Raw genomic sequence first — 17,931 nt, 5'->3', positions numbered from 1 at the left:
TCTGCATGGTTATCCGCATTACATGCAGAATTAACGTGGCCTATACAGTGGCGTTTGGAACAAAACATAGGCAGCCTATCGAATTCAAAAGTAACAAAGAAAGCATAACCTTCACGTTCCACCAGCAACTGGGTTGGAATCTTGTTCGCAAGATCAACTTCAATCAAGACTCGAGCGAAGTGTCCATACGTCATTTGCAAGGTTGCTTTGTCCAAGGTGATTGGCGTTCCAACTACAACAGCTATTACAAGAATGATTCTTATGGGTTCCAATATTCTTGAGGCAATTCCAAGATTCTCAACCATACTTGAGCAAGAGAGTTCCTATGATTCTTTGGATTAAAATCTGGTTTCCAAAGAGAAAGCCGAAGCAATCCTGGATTCAATTCCCATGTTCTAGCCGCAAGAACAGTGCCAAGATCATTGCAGCTCTGAAATTCTATCTCAAAGTAGCCCCTGCTGAGAGGGATGATGTTCCATCCAGCAATATGACGCCACAAAGATGAAAGTTTAGTTTTCAAATCGGTTACCTTCAATGGTTTTTGTCCTTTAGTCAAAAGGACTCTCCCATGGAGGTGCTTAGAGCACCTTGCTAGTCCCTCTTGGTATGCATCTTTGAGGATCTTGAGTTTTAACGGAGGTTTGTAAGACCTCAAAGGTGACGGGGTTCCAAGGCAAGGCCAAGGACAAGTGAACATGTCCACCATGCCTAAGCATGGGTGTGCAAGAAACCTCCTTCAAGCTTGGAGAGTTCTTGGAAAATTCTTGGAGGCAGAAAGCAAGTGAATTTTGTACAAGTCTGCAAAGTTTTAAAAAATTTAAAAATTATTTAATATTTTGACTCATTAATTCAAATTAATATATAATTTTTTTATATTTATATGACAATTAAAATAAATATAATATAATATCAAATAGTTATTAATAAAAAAAAATTATATTCAGCGTGTTGAATCAACATGTTAATATTAAGTAGTGATTCCAACGATTACATCATGTTAAACTCGCATTTGACTTTCGAAATAAAATAAATGATATCTTTTTTTTATCCATGAATTTGGTGAGCCAACCCTTCAGGGTAATGTGTTGGGACTTGGGATAAACTTCAATATCCTCGAAATAGAAAGTGGAGAACATAGTTGTTTACGAATAATTTAATTTCTTTTCTTCAATTTATAAACAAATAACGTAGGATCTTTAATGAAAGTAACCTAGACTCTTTATTGCCCGATAAATTTGGATTCGTATTTCTTGCATTTAAAATGCAACTGCATCGTTGTCCAATCATTAATGTGTGCATTTAGGTTTTTGTAGTTATTAGAAACGTGCTGTCACTTCATAGTTCACACTCCATAAACTTTTTCCAATCATTACCACGTTCACATAAAAAGCGAAGATAGTAAGTATCACGAAAATAAAATTATAATAAGCTACATTTCTTAATTAAAAAAAATAGGACAAAAACATTTTATTTTGAAGAAAACCAAATTAGTGAAAAAGAGAATAGGCTTAAATACATTTATAATCTCTTAAATTTAGAATAAATTTATTTTTATCTTTTAAATTTAAAAATATTATTTTTAATTTTTTTAATTTTTAAAAATTTTATTTTAATTTCTGCCATCAATAACATATTTAAAAATGACGCATTGAAATAATTATACAGCATCAATTAAATTTAATATGATATTTTTACTAACAGGAAGATTAATATGTAGATTTTATGTGAAAATATTTAACAGATTTTTTAACAAAATTTGAGTATAAAGACTAAAATATTTTTTTTTTAAATTACAGGATTAAAAAAACCAAATTTTGAATTCGAGAAACTAAAACATTTAACCCAAGAAAATACAAAATTCAACGGAAATATCATTTTATATATAAAAATATAAAAATTCATGTTAAAGATGTTTTTTTTCTAAAAAAGGAAACTTAAACTTTCTATATATTATATTGAAAAAACTCAAGTCTGACATTGATATTAAAAATTAAACAATTAAATAGTATATAACTGGAAAATAATCGTCACCTTATAAATCAATTTGTAGGATTGAATTAGCCTTAAATTCACTACTCTAAAATATATATATATATATATATATATATATATATATATATATATATATATATATATATGAGGAGAGTTCAAACGACACCGGTGTAACTTTAACTAAGTGTTACACCGCTCAATAACTTTATATTAAATGTGAATTTTGTAAATCCAACCGTTAGATTGAAAGTTCATATCTCTTAGATCATATATATCAAATTTTATATTAATCTAAGATGATTTGATACTTCATTCTCATAAAACAAAATTGACGTAATATATACATTTCAAGATATACTAAAATATGAACACTTTGATTACCTTCAAGTTGTTGTTCAATTTTAACAAAATTTGACATATATGATCTAAGAGATATGAACTTTCCATCTAACGGTTAGATTTACAAAATTCACATTTAATATAAAGTTATTGAACGGTGTAACACTTAGTAAAAGTTACACCGGTGTCGTTTGAATCTTCCTCTATATATATATATATATATATATATATATATATATATATATATATATATATATATATATATATATATATATATATATATATATGAGGAGGATTATAATTATACTGGTGTAACTTTTACTAAGTATTATACCGCTTAATAATTTAATATTAAATGTGAATTTTGTAAATTCAACCGTTAGATTGAAAGTTCTTTACTCTTAGATCATATATACACAATTTTATATTAATCCAAGATGATTTGATACTTCATTCTTATAAAAGAAAATTGACGTAATATATTCATTTTAAAATATACAAAAATATGAACACTTTGATTAGCTTTAAGTTGTTGTTCAATTTTAACCAAATTTGATATACATATATAAAGTGATATGAACTTTCAATCTAACGGTTAGATTTACAAAATTGACATTTAATATAAAATTATTGAATAGTGTAATACTTAGTAAAAATTCCATCAATATAATTATAAACCCTTATATATGCATGACATATAACTATGTATACTTATATATGTATATGCATCATATATAACTATGCATAGTTGCATACTTATATATGTATAAGTACTTATCTACGAGGATGGCATAGGTACGTAAGACATGTGCAATTGTGGAACGTGGCCAGCGATACTTAAAAAGGTTGATGATGTGCCAAATTGTGAACCACCGTATTTTTGGCTGTAATTGTACCGTCATTATCGTAGGAGTATCTTTCAATTCCCGTTCGCTTTCGACCTCACACACTGTGCGGTGCTTCCCTTCCAATACACTCCATTTATCACCACTTCGCACTACACCACCCCACATCTCTACCAATTGCTTCCAAACCTATCACTTCCCCAACCACACACCGCACCCACCTTCGAAAACAACCTCGCCTTCTTACTTCTTAGTTTCCTTATTCCTAGTACCACGCATTTCGAGCCAACAACCCACGTAACCATGGTGGAGAGGTCCGCAGGGAAGCTCGGCTGGCTCATCGTCCGCCCCAAAACGGTGCCGTTCGCCTCGCGCAGGACCTTCTTCGCCTTCCTCTGGGTCGCCGCGCTCGCCTCGCTTTTCGTCTGGCAGAGGAACTCCACCAACGGGCTTCTCACTCTCGACGGCATTGCGCCCGCGCCGCCGCCGAAGCTGCGCCCCGCGGTGTTCTGTTTGACGGAGTTTGGTGGCGTTGGCGACGGCGTTACTCTCAACACGGAGGCGTTTGAGAGAGGCGTTAGGGCTATTTCCGAGTTGGGGAGTAGGGGTGGCGGTCAACTCAACGTGCCACCTGGACGCTGGCTCACTGCGCCGTTTAATCTCACCAGTCATATCACTCTTTTTCTCGCTACTCATGCTGTTATACTTGCTGTTCAGGTTTTCTTCTTTCGAATCTCAATTCATTACTATCGTCTCCTTCGGAATGCACTGTTTTGTTTTGGTTTAACTATCTCACTCTGTGTTCCAATTATGAAACCACTTACTTTTGGTAATAACATGTTTTTTCGTTTAATTAACACTTTTCGTACTCTATAATAGTTTTCCTTACGTGTTTGAAAAATATCACACTATGATTCTCGTAAAGACTAATTTAAAATGTTGAAAAGACAACAAGTGTCGGAGTAATTTTACAAATTTTGTATAATTTATAAAATACTTTTTGTATTAGCTTTTCTATATATATGTTTTAATTTATGTGTAAGTGAATTTTACTTAATGAAATAATTTATTTAGTTTTTTATTTGCAATAAAATGTGTTGGAGAATATGGTAATGATATTGATAATAAATAGTGTTGGGTTGAGTTTGATTGAGGGAGTTGGTCTCTTTGAAAGTAGTGAGTTATGGTTTGGAACCTTGGATGGGATGTTCACATGTGATTGTGTCCGAAAAGAAATATAAGTGGCAAAATAAAAGGAAAAAAGAAAAAAAGTAGCGACAGAAATGTTATGGCCTATCAGAAAAGGACTAATACAGCCTGTCATAAGAAAATTGACTTATCAAAAGTAAAGGACTTGCTTTTATTGCCATTTCATTTCAGCTCACGTAAAAAATGTGGCTTCAATTATTTTCCGATTAAAATTGACATTTTACCACAATAAATTAGTATTGGTAGTTAATATTGATTTTTATAACGTGAATTACTGAAACGAAACTTTGAATTTACTCAAGTATTAGTACAGCACTGAAAATGAAATAATAGAGCACTGTTATAAAAGGAGCTGAGGGAAGGGGACCATGGTCCCCTTTTTTTTTAAATGTATTTAAATTAATATTTTGACACCTCATGCATTTAAATTATTAAATAAATAATTTATGTTTCCTTTAAATTTTAAATTTTTTTTAGGGGAAATATTAAAAATTAATAGATAAAAATTATCATATTAATTTATACTTAAAAACTATATATATATATAGATAAGTATTTATGATGTTAGAGACTTAGGGTTTGTTTGGATTTGAAGATGGAAAAGGGGGAGTGGAAAAGGAAAGATTTGAAGGGAAAGTGAATGGAAAGTAAGGTTGTTTGAATTAAAGGAAAGTGAGTGGAAAGTGTAGAGAAAGTTTGTGAAAGTTTGTGAGTGAATTAATTGATGTGATAGATAAAAATAAATTTTTTAATTGATAATTATGTAAGATTACTATTTTGCCCTTAAATTAAAAAAAAATTATAATTAATTTAGTTAAAAGATAAATATATAAATTTTAATTAAAAAATTATAAAATATTAATTAAAAATAATTTAATTTAAATATTTACTTTAAATTTAATGATAAATAAAAATTAAAAATTTAATAGATGAATATATAATTTATACTTTTATCCTTAGATTAAAAATAAGTATAATATTATTTATTGTAAATAATAATAATTACAATAAAATTATCTTAATAAATATAATTTTTAAAAAATAATAAATAATAATAAAAATAATAATAAATATTAAAAAAATAATAAGAATCATAATAAATAATAATGATACTAATTATAATAAAATAATATTAATATTAATAAAAATAAAAATATTATTATTTTAATTTTATAAATATATATTATTTTATTTTTTATATATTTTTACTTTTTAATATTATATTTAAATAAATATTTAATTTATATCTATAAATTAAATATTTAAAATTTAAAATATTATATATTAAATATTAATATTATATATATATATATATAATCGATTACGTTATATATATATATATATATATATAACATAATCGATTATGTTATATATATATATATATAACATAATCGATTATGCTGTATATATGTATACAGCATAATTGATTATGCTATATATATAGTATAATTGATTATGTTATATATAATATAATCGACATAATTGATTATGCTGTATATATGTATACAGCATAATCGATTATGCTATATATATAGCATAATCGATTATGTTGTATATATATATACATAATTGATTATGCTGTATATGTATACAACATAATTGATTATGTTGTATATATTGATTATGCTGTATATATGTATATAGCATAATTGATTATGTTGTATATATAAAAAGCATAATCGATTATGCGTTGTTTCTCTGTTGTATTATAAAGTTTTTGTATGTATGAGGTAGGGTTATTATGGAATTTTCTTAAATCTTACGTGGCTTTCATCTCTTTTCTTTACAAAAATGCAAAGATGCTTAACGTCTCTTCTCTCTTTTCTTTGCCTTTCTTTCTTCATAAATCAGTAGAAACAAATGTAAAATTTTCTCGTCTTTTGGGGACATGATGTGACAAAACTTTGTTAACAAGATATTTTTTAATTATATTTTATTAATGGCTGGATTGAAACAGAAAGAGACAAGAAAGAGACACGAGAAAAATATGAAAAAAGGTGATAGCTAGATGAAACAAAAACAACAAAAACAAAAATGTGATAATTATATAGTTTAAATATATTTTAAGTTCATGTGAAAATGACTTAGTCTCATTTTATTTCTTGCAAAATACTTTGTCAATTTTAGATCTTAATCTTTTATCAATATTCTTTTTTTTTTATGGGATTCTCAATATTCTTTTTAAATAATTGATTCTAGTTAATTTAGTGTTCATATAATTAACAAAATAAAGAATATTAAGATAACTAAAGTAATAAAGTATATTTTAAATTAAGATAATTAAATTATTTTTAGTATATATTTAATAAGGTAGTGTATTTATTGTTTTAAATAAATAATACAATCACGTAAAATTTGCTTTTATAATTTACTTTTAATTATAAATATATTATGAACAGTAATTTTTTTAATTGCTTTTAATATTTTATTAATTTTTAATTTATTAATTTAATTTTAACATTATAATTTTTTTTAAAAATATTATAATTGACTTAAATGCTTATAATGTACTTTTAATATATTAATTTTCATTTTAATTCATTAATTTTTGACTTATTGTAATATAATTTTTAATACATCACAAATCATGATTGTCTACAAAGACGAAAAAAATAAATATTATAAGTAAATAATAAGTGTCTCAATATATTATTTTTGAAAAATATTAGAATGTTAAATGTAAATTAATGAATTAAGAAATAAGAACAATATTAAATCAATAAAGATAGATGTTCCTAATAAATTAAAAATAAAAATAAAAAACTATATGAAATTACCTTATTTATATAAAATAATAAATATATTACTTAATTAAATTATATACTTAAAAATACTATAATTATTTTAATTTAAAATATTTTTTGTTACCTTAATTATGTTAATGTCTTTCGTTTATTTATTCATATCAAAATTAAATTAACTAGATTCATGTCCATGTATAAAATTGAATTTTTTTTTCACAAAAATTAGATAAAGACATATTTACAGTAATTTAAAACATATTTAACTTTAGTTATATTTATAACTTTTCAATAAAAAAAAATTTCACGAGTACTCAGGTAACTCACATTATTTATGCATTCTGCTGCAATTTATCATCAAACTTTTTTCTCCTGCTATTCCACTCTTATCTTTTCTTGATTTTGATATAACCTGACCTGTATATATCTCTTTCCACTCTCTTGATTAAAACTTTTTACTTACATTATATTTTTTTTTTATCTTGTGTGATGATTAACAGGATGAAAAGTATTGGCCACTGATGCCTCCATTGCCATCATATGGGGATGGAAGGGAGCATCCAGGGCCTCGATATAGCAGTTTGATTCATGGTCAAAATCTTAGAGATGTTGTAATAACAGGTCAGGATCAAAAAGCCATCATCTTCTCCTTTTATTTTAGAATCTCAAAATGAAAATAATATTGTCCAAATTTTTCTTTAATTAGTTTTGACACCTAATATTTAGTTTATTTTCAAGTATACTTGTTTCACATAAACTATATCGATTACTCCCATTAAACTTATATTAGCGGATGAATGCATCTCGTTCTTCTATATTTATTTAAAAGTATTTAAGAATATTAATATTTATTAAAATAATTGATATTGTATTAGTCTTTTAATCTTAAAATCTTGGATTCAAATCTCGGATTTAATTAATTTTTAATATTAATTTTTATTATTTAAAAATTTAAAAATAAAATAATCTAAAAATTGTGTATATGAAAACAAGATATTCTCTTTATAATAAGTATAAATATAATATAAAAAATAACTAATTTTATACAAATTAAAAAAGTTCATTAAATGCATTTAATTTTTATAATTTCATATAAAATATATATTATATTTTTTTAAATATTCTTAACAACATCCATGATAAATAATTTTTTATTTATTACCATGAAAGTATTTTGAATTAAGAATATTAAATAAGGTTGATTTGCTAAAAATTTGTTTATATTTCAATTAAAAAGTTTTAAGTATTTGTCTTACTTGTATATAGATTATGAAGAAGTAAAAGACAACTTATAAGAAGAGTGAACTAATCAGGAGCCATACAAGATGATGATAAAAAAATATAGGCTAACGTACAGATTGCTGGTCTCTTTTACTTTTCTTTGCGTAATACTTAATCTCAATATGTTTCACTGGTTTACAGGCCATAATGGTACCATAAATGGACAGGGACAAATATGGTGGACAAAGTTTTTCCAGAAGCTTCTCCACCACACAAGGGGACCTCTTGTTCAGATATTGTGGTCTAGTGACATTGTGATCTCAAATATTACTTTGCGTGACTCTCCGTTTTGGACACTTCATCCATATGACTGCAAAAATGTTACAGTTAAAAATGTTACTATATTGGCTCCTGTGTACAACGCCCCAAATACCGATGGCATAGATCCTGGCATGTATCTTCTACAAATGCTATGTTTCATATCAAAATATATGATGTGCTGGTTATTTCTATCCTCTACTTTAAGTTATTAATGTTCATGAGAGGCTTTGATCTCGATAGCTTCCAATTAAACCAACTTAAAAGAGGTTAAATGATATCTAAATATTCAGAGAGCTAAAAATGGAGTGAATTGTAAGAAAGAAACTAAGTTAATAAAAGTCAAAATTTGACAATAGAGTGACAAATTGGGCCGGTAAGATCAAATATATAAAAATAGGGAGCATATAATACAAAAATTCTAGATTTATATTTATAATTTTCATGAAGTGAGGGGTGCATTGTTTGATTACGTTTTACTAAAATGTTAGTATTGTTTGCTGCCGACCTTACCTAGCTAGTGGATAAGGCTTTTTTTGTTGTTGTTTTGTATCATTTATTGTACGAGGAATTTTAACAAGCCTCAATTTCTATGATATTAGCAGATTCTTGTGAGGATATGTTGATAGAAGACTGTTACATAAGTGTGGGAGATGATGCAATTGCAGTAAAAAGTGGCTGGGATCATTATGGAATTGCTTATGGAAAGCCTTCTAGGAATATAGTAATTCGAAACCTAGTTGTTCGCTCTAATGTCAGGTGAAGTGAAATGCTAACTCAAGTCACTTTTTGATCATTCTTGCTCACATGACGCAGGCATAACATTAACCTGATTAGTTGAAACAACAATTCATTACTTTTACATCAATTTTAATGTGATTTTTGTTTAAACGTAATCTTAAATGTGAAACCAAACATACAGTCATGCATGCACTTTGTATGTTAGAAAAATTGATTACTCATTATGTAACATATCATATATATCAAGGCAATGGATTTTCCTGAATCATCATACTATTTTGAATCATGGAAACACAAGCATTCTGAGTGATCAAATTCTGTTTGTGTGAAATGCAACAGTTCCGGGATCTCAATAGGGAGTGAGATGTCTGGTGGGGTATCCGACATCCTAGTGGAGAACATTCTTGTATGGGAATCAAGGCGTGGCATGAGAATCAAGACTGCACCCGGAAGAGGTGGATATGTGAGCCAAATAACTTTCAGGAATCTAGTGTTCAAAAATGTTGGTGTTGGAATTGTGATCAAGACAGATTACAATCAACACCCTGTATCTGGATACGATCCTACAATACTTCCAATACTCAGTGACATAAGCTTCACCAATGTTCGCGGCCAGGGAGTTCGTGTGCCGGTTCGAATTCAAGGTAGTGAAGAGATTCCGGTAAGAAATGTGACTATCCAGGATATGAGGGTTGGAATAGCCTACAGCTACGTGAACAAGCCTAGGTTCCAGTGTTCCTTTGCCCAAGGTCAGGTGTTAGGCACTGTCTTTCCTGCTCCTTGTGAGAACTTTGATCAGTACAATGAGCAAGGGCAGCTTGTTAAGCAAGGTTCCTCCATGAATGTATCAGATATAGATTATGAAATTTGACTTGTCTTGTTTTCGGAACTCTCAACCTTTGAGACATTAATTAGGCCTCATTTAATGTCCGATGATGTATGTATTAGATCTTTTTGTGAGAAATGAGTGGAAGGTTGCATCCTTTCACCAAAATATATTTTTAATATCTAATATATATTTTTAGATGATAATATATTTTAAAATATATTTTATAATAACAATTCTAAATGGAACATAAATCTTCTGATTTTTCTTAGTTTAATTTTTTTAATCAATATATATAATTTTACTATTTTGATTTTTTCAATCAACGTATACAATAAAAAAAAAACACAAAAGATAAACATGCATAGTAAAAATTTTATTTTATCAAAATTTTTTTTATTTTAATATATTACATTATATATGTGAATATTAAGACATATATATATATATACATATATATATATATATTATAATTAAACTTTTTTAAAAAATTAATTCATTATTAAGAAAAAAAAATTTATTACATGAGAATTAATTTCTTTCAAAAATTTGATAGATATAAAATAAATAAACATTTTTTCTGAATCTATATTTTTATTTTATTAGAATATAATTTTTATTTTTTAAAATATATTATTTTTTTAGATAAAAAATTATGTATATGTCAAATAGTAGTGGGGCAAGTGCCCACTATTCCAAATGTACATCCGTCCCTATATATATCTATATATATATATATATATATATATATAATATAGGGGGTTATAATTATACCAATGTAACTTTTATTAAGTATTATGTTGTTCAATAACTTTATATTAAATGTGTATTTTGTAAATCCAACCGTTAAATTGAAAGTTCATATCACTTTATAAGTGTATATCAAATTTTGTTAAAATTGAACAACAACTGGAAGGTAATCAAATTGTTTATATTTTAGTGTATTTTAAAATGAATATATGACATCAATTTTGTTTTATAAAAATGAAGTATCAAACCATCTTGGATTAATATAAAGTTTTGTATATATAATCTTTGAGAGATATGAACTTTCAATCTAACAGTTGGATTTACCAAATTCACATTTAATATAAAGTTATTGAGCGGTGTAATACTTAGTAAAAGTCACATTTAATATATATATATATATATATATATATATATATATATATATGAGGGGGTTTATAATTACATCAGTGTAAATTTTACTAAGTGTTACACAACTCAATAACTTTATATTAAATGTGAATTTTGTAAATTTAACCGTTAAATTGAAAATCTTTTACTGTTAAATCATATATACAAAATGTTAAATTAATCGAAGATGATTTCTTATAAAAAAAAAAAATTAAATCTGTCAGAAAATTTATATTTTTGATGAGAAAATTTTTGTAGGAAAAACTATATTATTGATGAAATATTTTAGAAAAATTTATATTTGTCGAAAATGTAAGAACTGGTTTTAAATTTGATATGAAAATATTATGATATAATTAGATAAGATTTTAAGTTAGTATTTTATTAATGGTTGATAATTAAAAAATAAAACAAGGATAAATATATTTTTTGAATTTTATATGTTTGATTTAAGATAACTTACAAAATAACTCTTGGTAAAGTTATTCCGCTCAATAACTCATCGTGTGTGTTGAATTTCATTGATCCAATTAATTGTTAATTTAAAAATTATTAAATTTTACTAATAATTAATATAAAAAAATTAATTAGTTTTGGAATAAATTATTTTCTAATTAACAATATAATTAAAACATTAATTATTTTAAATTATTTAACTAAAATCTTATTGACAATTTACTATATGATCTTAATATTTTTGTATAACTAATACTTGGTTTTAAATTTGATATGAGAATATTATATATAATTAGATAAGATTTTAAGTTAGTATTTTATTAATAGTTGATAATTAGAAAATAAAACAAGGATAAATACATTTTTTTTTGAATTTTATATGTTTGATTTAAGGTAAATAAATATATTAAATTAATTAATAATTTATTTAAAATATTAAAATAATTTATAAGTATGTAATAAATAAATATTTATAATTTTATAAATTATATTATCATTATAAATTAAAAAATTTAAATAATTTAAATTATAATTTTAAATCGAAATAAGTAGATGTTAATTATAAAAGTAAGTACATATAAATAAAGAATAACTAAATATATTATTATTATTATTATTATTATTTGTAATATAAAATTATTATATATTATTATTATAATGCAGATATGAGATTGTATATTTGAGGATAACTTAAATGAATTAATCTGTACAAGTTATACTGACAACATACATATACATTTCGGTAGCTTACTCATCAGAACTTCACAGTTAAGCGTGCTTGACCTGGAGTAGTACAAGGATGGGTGACCTTCTGGGAAGTTTCCCAGAAATTGCACAAGTAAGGATAAAACATGCTAAACAGTGAAATATCGTGAAATAAAATCCTTGAAAGGCCAAATATGAGGATTGTTACATTAATAAATTTATTAAAATAAAAAAAAATTATAATTTTTGACTGTTAAAAAAAGGATTGTAATATTAATTTAGAGGCAGTTGGTGCGACAGTTGATGAAAGGGTCGCAATGTTAATATAGAGGCATTTGGTGCGACAGTTGATGAAACGGTCGCAATTCCAATTTTGCGACGGTTTGTGCAACGGTTCTGATAACCGTCGCAAAATTGCCTGGTGACGGACGACTCTGCGACGGTTCCCAAACCGTCGCAATGTTGTCTTTGCGGCAGTTATAACCGTCGCAATGTAGGTCATATAACCGTCGCAAAATCGTCATTTTCTTGTAGTGATATGTGTATTGATTAGGTCTAGGCATGAGAAGTTGTATTATTTTGTAGAAGTGTATGTCCTTTTTGTGTAAAGATGAAGTGTGTTTCTTTCATTTTAAAAAATGACTCTCTTTGCTCTTCACTAATACCAAATTAATTGGTTAGTTTTTCTCCAATTTTCAGATTTTACAGCTTGAGAGTAACTCTTAGGTTCAGTAGTAACAGATAAGTTTGCGATAAAATTCTGATATAAGATTGGGGATTTTGTTTGTTGGTGACGTGAAAAAGATTTATCTGAACAAGAAGTGAGACTGAAATGATAATCTGCCAAGTAACTAGGTGTCTTCCTTGATTTGATTGACTGTCTAATAGGTTGATTAGAAGCTGAATTTTGAGCTTGTTCAAAATTCTGAACAGTAATGTCTGTAGCTCTCGTATGTTGTTGTATTGGTGGAGAATAATCAATATCATAAGTGCTAGAACATGTAGGCAAAGGAGTTGTAGTATTGTAAGGAGTACTTTGCTGTTCAAAGTGATAAGGGAATATATTTTCATAAAAGGATACATTCCTGGAAATGAAGACTTCTCTAGTCTTATAATCAAAGAGAATAAATCCCTTGGTCTTGAAGCCTATGAATATACATTTTCTTGCTCTAGGATCTTATTTGGTTATGTTATTAGAGAGCCAAAAACTTTGAGCATGGAAATGTCAAGTGCAACAGAATATAAAACTTCATAAGGACTTTTGTCTCTAAGAACTAGTGTAGGTATTCTGTTGATAAGATGAACAGAATGTCCAATAGCATAGGACCAAAAACATTTAGGTAGATTAGCTTGAAATAGAATAGCTCTAGCAACATTGAGAAGATGTTGGTGCTTTCTCTCAACAATGACATTTTGTTGAGGTGTCTCAACACAAGAAGTTTGATGAATGACACCTTTAGAAGCATAAAATTGCCCCATGTTGAACTCAAGGCCATTATCAGTTCTAATAACCTTAATTTTGGATTCAAACTGATTTTCAACCAAAACAAAAGAATTTTGCACTAAATTCCTTACTTCAGATTTATTTTTCAACAGATAAACCCAAGTATACCATGAAAAATCATCAACAATAGTGAGAAAATAAGTGTGTCCATGAAGAGCTAATAGAAACAGGTCCCCATATATCCGCATGAATTAAATCAAAAGCTTTAAGAGATTTGGTACTACTCAAGGTATAAGGCAATTTCTTTTGTTTAGCAATATGGCAAATATCACAAACAAAGTCTTTAGTATTGTTAATGAAAGAAAATTGTTTCTGCAAAACATTCAATCTCTCACAAGGGAGATGACCAAATCTAAAATGCCACAAGTTCTTGTCAACAAAAGAAGAACTACAATGACTATTAACACTTTTGTACATAGAAATGGAAGACTGTATTTTATCCGGTCCCTTTAACAGATATAAACCATCTTTAGCCTCAGCTGTACCAATCATCTTGGAGGTATTCAAATTCTGTATCCAGCTAGAATTATCAGAAAAAGTCAAGGTGCAGTTCAAGACAGAGGTAAGTTTAGATACAGAAATTAGATTATATTGAAAGTTAGGCAGATACAAGACATTAGTTAAGTAAAGGAAAGGAGAAAAATGGATGGTTCCTGATATAGATGCCAAAATAGAATTACCATTAGGCAAGTTGACATGAATAGGTTTTATGAATTTATAAGAAGTGAAGCATGTTAGAGAAAAACATATATGGTCAGTAGCTCTCGTATATCAAGAATCCATTTAGTATTTAAAATCTTACCATTGTGAGTGGGAATAATGCTATGTTGTTGTACAGAAGAAAGATTAACTTGAGCAGTATCGATATGATTAGTGCCATTGTCATTAGAATTTTGTGGAAGGAGAGCTAGCAGGTTCTGATATTGTTCGGCTATGAATCCAAATTTTTTCTCTTGCCTAGATGTATTGATGATATCAGCATTCTCAATATTCTCAATAATGCTCAGATTGGCAGATCTGTTGGCATATTTTGCATTTTTGAACTTGAAGCCTGGTGGAAATCCATGCTTCTTATAACAAACATCAATTGTGTGACCTGAATTTCCACAATGAGAACATATTTTCCCACCTTGTTGCTGAAATTTCTGGTTAGTAGAAGCTTTAAAATTATTGAACCTTTTTGTATCTTGAACAGAGTTCCCAGCCACATTGATTAACACCTTCGAATTTCCAGAATTTTCAGCAAGAAACTATTTTTCTTGTTGTACGTGCAACAAGAGAATATACCTTGTTGATGGGAGGAAGAGGGTCCATGAGCATGATTTGGGACCTTACAGGGGAATATTGTTCATTCAAACCTCTCAAAAATCTCACCGTAGTTTGTGTTTCTATGCTTGTTGAGATTCATGAGAGCATCACAGGTGCACTTTGCGTTACAAATGCAGGTGGGTATAGGATCCAAGATTTCAAGCTCATCCCACAAGGTTTTCATACTTGTATAATACTTTGTAATTGATAGATCACCTTGCTTAAGGCTATAGATTTCTTCTTGAATTTATGAAATTCTGAAAAGATCTGCATGTGATAATCTTTCCTTTAATTCTGCCCAGACCTCTGATGCTCTGCTTCTCCATATAATTGACTGGGCAATTTCTGCACTCATCGAACGAACTAACCATCCAAGAAACATAGTATTGCAGCGCTGCCAGAATGGACGAATAGAACTATCGACACTTGGTTCTTGAATGCTTCCATCTATGAAACCTTCTTTATTCTTTATCAACAAGCTCATCATCATTGATCCATACCAAGTGTGATAGTTGGTATATGTAAGAGGTGGAGATACAAGAACCATTGAAAGGTTCTCATTGGGATGAATGTAGTATAGACATGTGGGGTCTTTCATGTCCTCCAAGGTAAAGTCGATATCCATGAGACTGATGAAGATGCGCAGCAGAGCTCTCCTAAGAGAGCTCTGATACCATAACAGGTTTTAAAGAAAAAGAAAAGAAAGAGAGGGAGAACCAAAAGAAAGAGAAATATTGTATTATGATAGATTAGCTACAAAAGAGAAAAGAATACCTATTTATACAAAACAGAAAATAAAACTAAACTAAAACTAAAACAGAAAAAGCTAGCAGAAACTAAACATACATAAAAGAAAAACTAACCAATTATCACATCTTATCCAAGCTGGGTATGTTAGACATACATTCTCCAGCTTGCAGGAAGGTAATACCAAATTAATTGGTTAGTTTTTCTTTTATGTATTTTTAGTTTCTGTTAGCTTTTGCTGTTTTATTTTTAGTTTAGTTTTATTTTTTGTTTTGTATAAATAGGTATTCTTTTCTCTTTTGTAGCTAATCTATATAATACAATATTTCTCTTTCTTTTGGTTCTCCCTCTCTTTCTTTTCTTTTTCTTTAAAACCTGTTATTCACCAAAAATGTTGCGACTTTGTTTTTTTTATTTATTGATGTTTGTTCACTCAAAATAAATATCATGCACACAACAGGAACAAGAGAAAGGGAGGAAGAGTGTAAAACTCAATCAATTCATTCACTTGATTTCCTCTCTAATTAATACAAAACATTGTATGCATGTATGGCCTTTTACAGACAAAGAAACCTAATAGAATAGATAAATAAATTAAAAAAAAAAATCAAACTTAATGTTTAAGGAAAGAAACGACGGGCCGAACAATTACTTAAAGCGAAAGTAAAATATTATTGTCACAGTACAATAATATTTTACTGCACTTTGATTTAAACATTATGAAATGCCACACTTTAAATCAAATTTATATCATTTTGAGCATTTTCTTCAATTTGTAAAATAACTTGATCATTAATAATTTCATAAAAATATCTACAACTTTCTCTTCAGTTGGGTAATAATTAATCTCCACTTCTTTATCTATTATTAATTCCTATATCTTGTGAAATCAAATATTAATGTGTTTTGACCGTACATGAAAAATTAAATTTTTGCTTAATGCAATTACAAGGTTGTTATCAAAAAATATTTTTATGAAAGTATTATGCTTTTGGTGCATCAACTCTACAATTTCTTCTCAACAATAATACTTGCGTACATCGACAGATCCACGTTTACATAAGTGGGGGCAGTTGCCCACACTAAAATTTTGTTCATTTTTTTTATAATATTAATTATTTTTATAAAATATATATTATTAAATATATTTTAATTACTCTATTATATTTAATATAATAAAATATATTAATATTTTGTTTTATTGTTTAATTACTTTCACTTTATGATAAAATTATCTTATTTTTTATGAGAAAAAAATTATTTATTCTAAAAATAAGTCTTGGTAGATCTACTCTATTCAATAACTAATAGAGTAATGCTTTGGACTCCGAATCAAAGTTCCGAATCAACATTCCGAACCATTCAGTGATTTACATCTGTAAAATATTTGAAATAAATTATTTTTTTAATTTTATTATTTTAAAATTTTAAACGTTCGGAGGATTTTTTGGCCAAAATCTTTCAGAGGATGCATCATTTCTGTAACTAATATTCTATATCAAAATTTTAAAAATCCAACTATTAAATTCAAAGTTTTTAATGTATAGATTAAGTTTATAAATTTTAAAAAAAATTGAAAATCATTTGATACTTCATTAGATAGATTCAACATAACATATAAAATAATTTTTATAATTATCCATCAATTTAAATTAACCAAACAGAGTATCAAATATTTATTTTATTTTATTTTAATTTTATAAATTTGATCTATACATTATAGACTTTTAATTGATCGGATGAATACTTGATGTAAAACATGAATTATTCAGTGGAATAAATCTATCAATCCCTTCTTATTTATTATTATTATTATTATTATAATATACTATATATTTTTTA

The 17,931-nt window shown here is 27.4% G+C and overlaps 2 protein-coding genes across 2 annotated transcripts; one reads left to right on the top strand and one right to left on the bottom strand.

Moving 5' to 3' along the window:
* Positions 1-259: 259 nt before the first annotated feature.
* LOC145954428 (uncharacterized) lies at positions 260-706 on the bottom strand. Its single transcript, XM_083068571.1, has one exon. The coding sequence runs from the start codon at positions 704-706 to the stop codon at positions 260-262; it is 447 nt and encodes a 148-aa protein (XP_082924697.1).
* Positions 707-3,171: 2,465 nt separating this feature from the next.
* Positions 3,172-10,400, top strand: LOC109808449 (putative polygalacturonase). The gene is made up of 5 exons (XM_020371458.3): positions 3,172-3,893; positions 7,627-7,747; positions 8,549-8,797; positions 9,271-9,424; positions 9,746-10,400. The coding sequence occupies exons 1-5, from the start codon at positions 3,480-3,482 to the stop codon at positions 10,275-10,277; spliced, it is 1,470 nt and encodes a 489-aa protein (XP_020227047.2). The 5' UTR covers positions 3,172-3,479; the 3' UTR covers positions 10,278-10,400.
* Positions 10,401-17,931: the final 7,531 nt, after the last annotated feature.

The sequence above is a fragment of the Cajanus cajan genome, chromosome 1 (assembly GCF_000230855.2).
Source record: "Cajanus cajan strain Asha chromosome 1, NIPB_CcT2T_4, whole genome shotgun sequence".
NCBI lineage: Eukaryota > Viridiplantae > Streptophyta > Magnoliopsida > Fabales > Fabaceae > Cajanus > Cajanus cajan.
The sequence above is the reverse complement of the archived record's forward strand: the minus strand, read 5'-3'. Positions and strand labels throughout refer to the sequence as shown.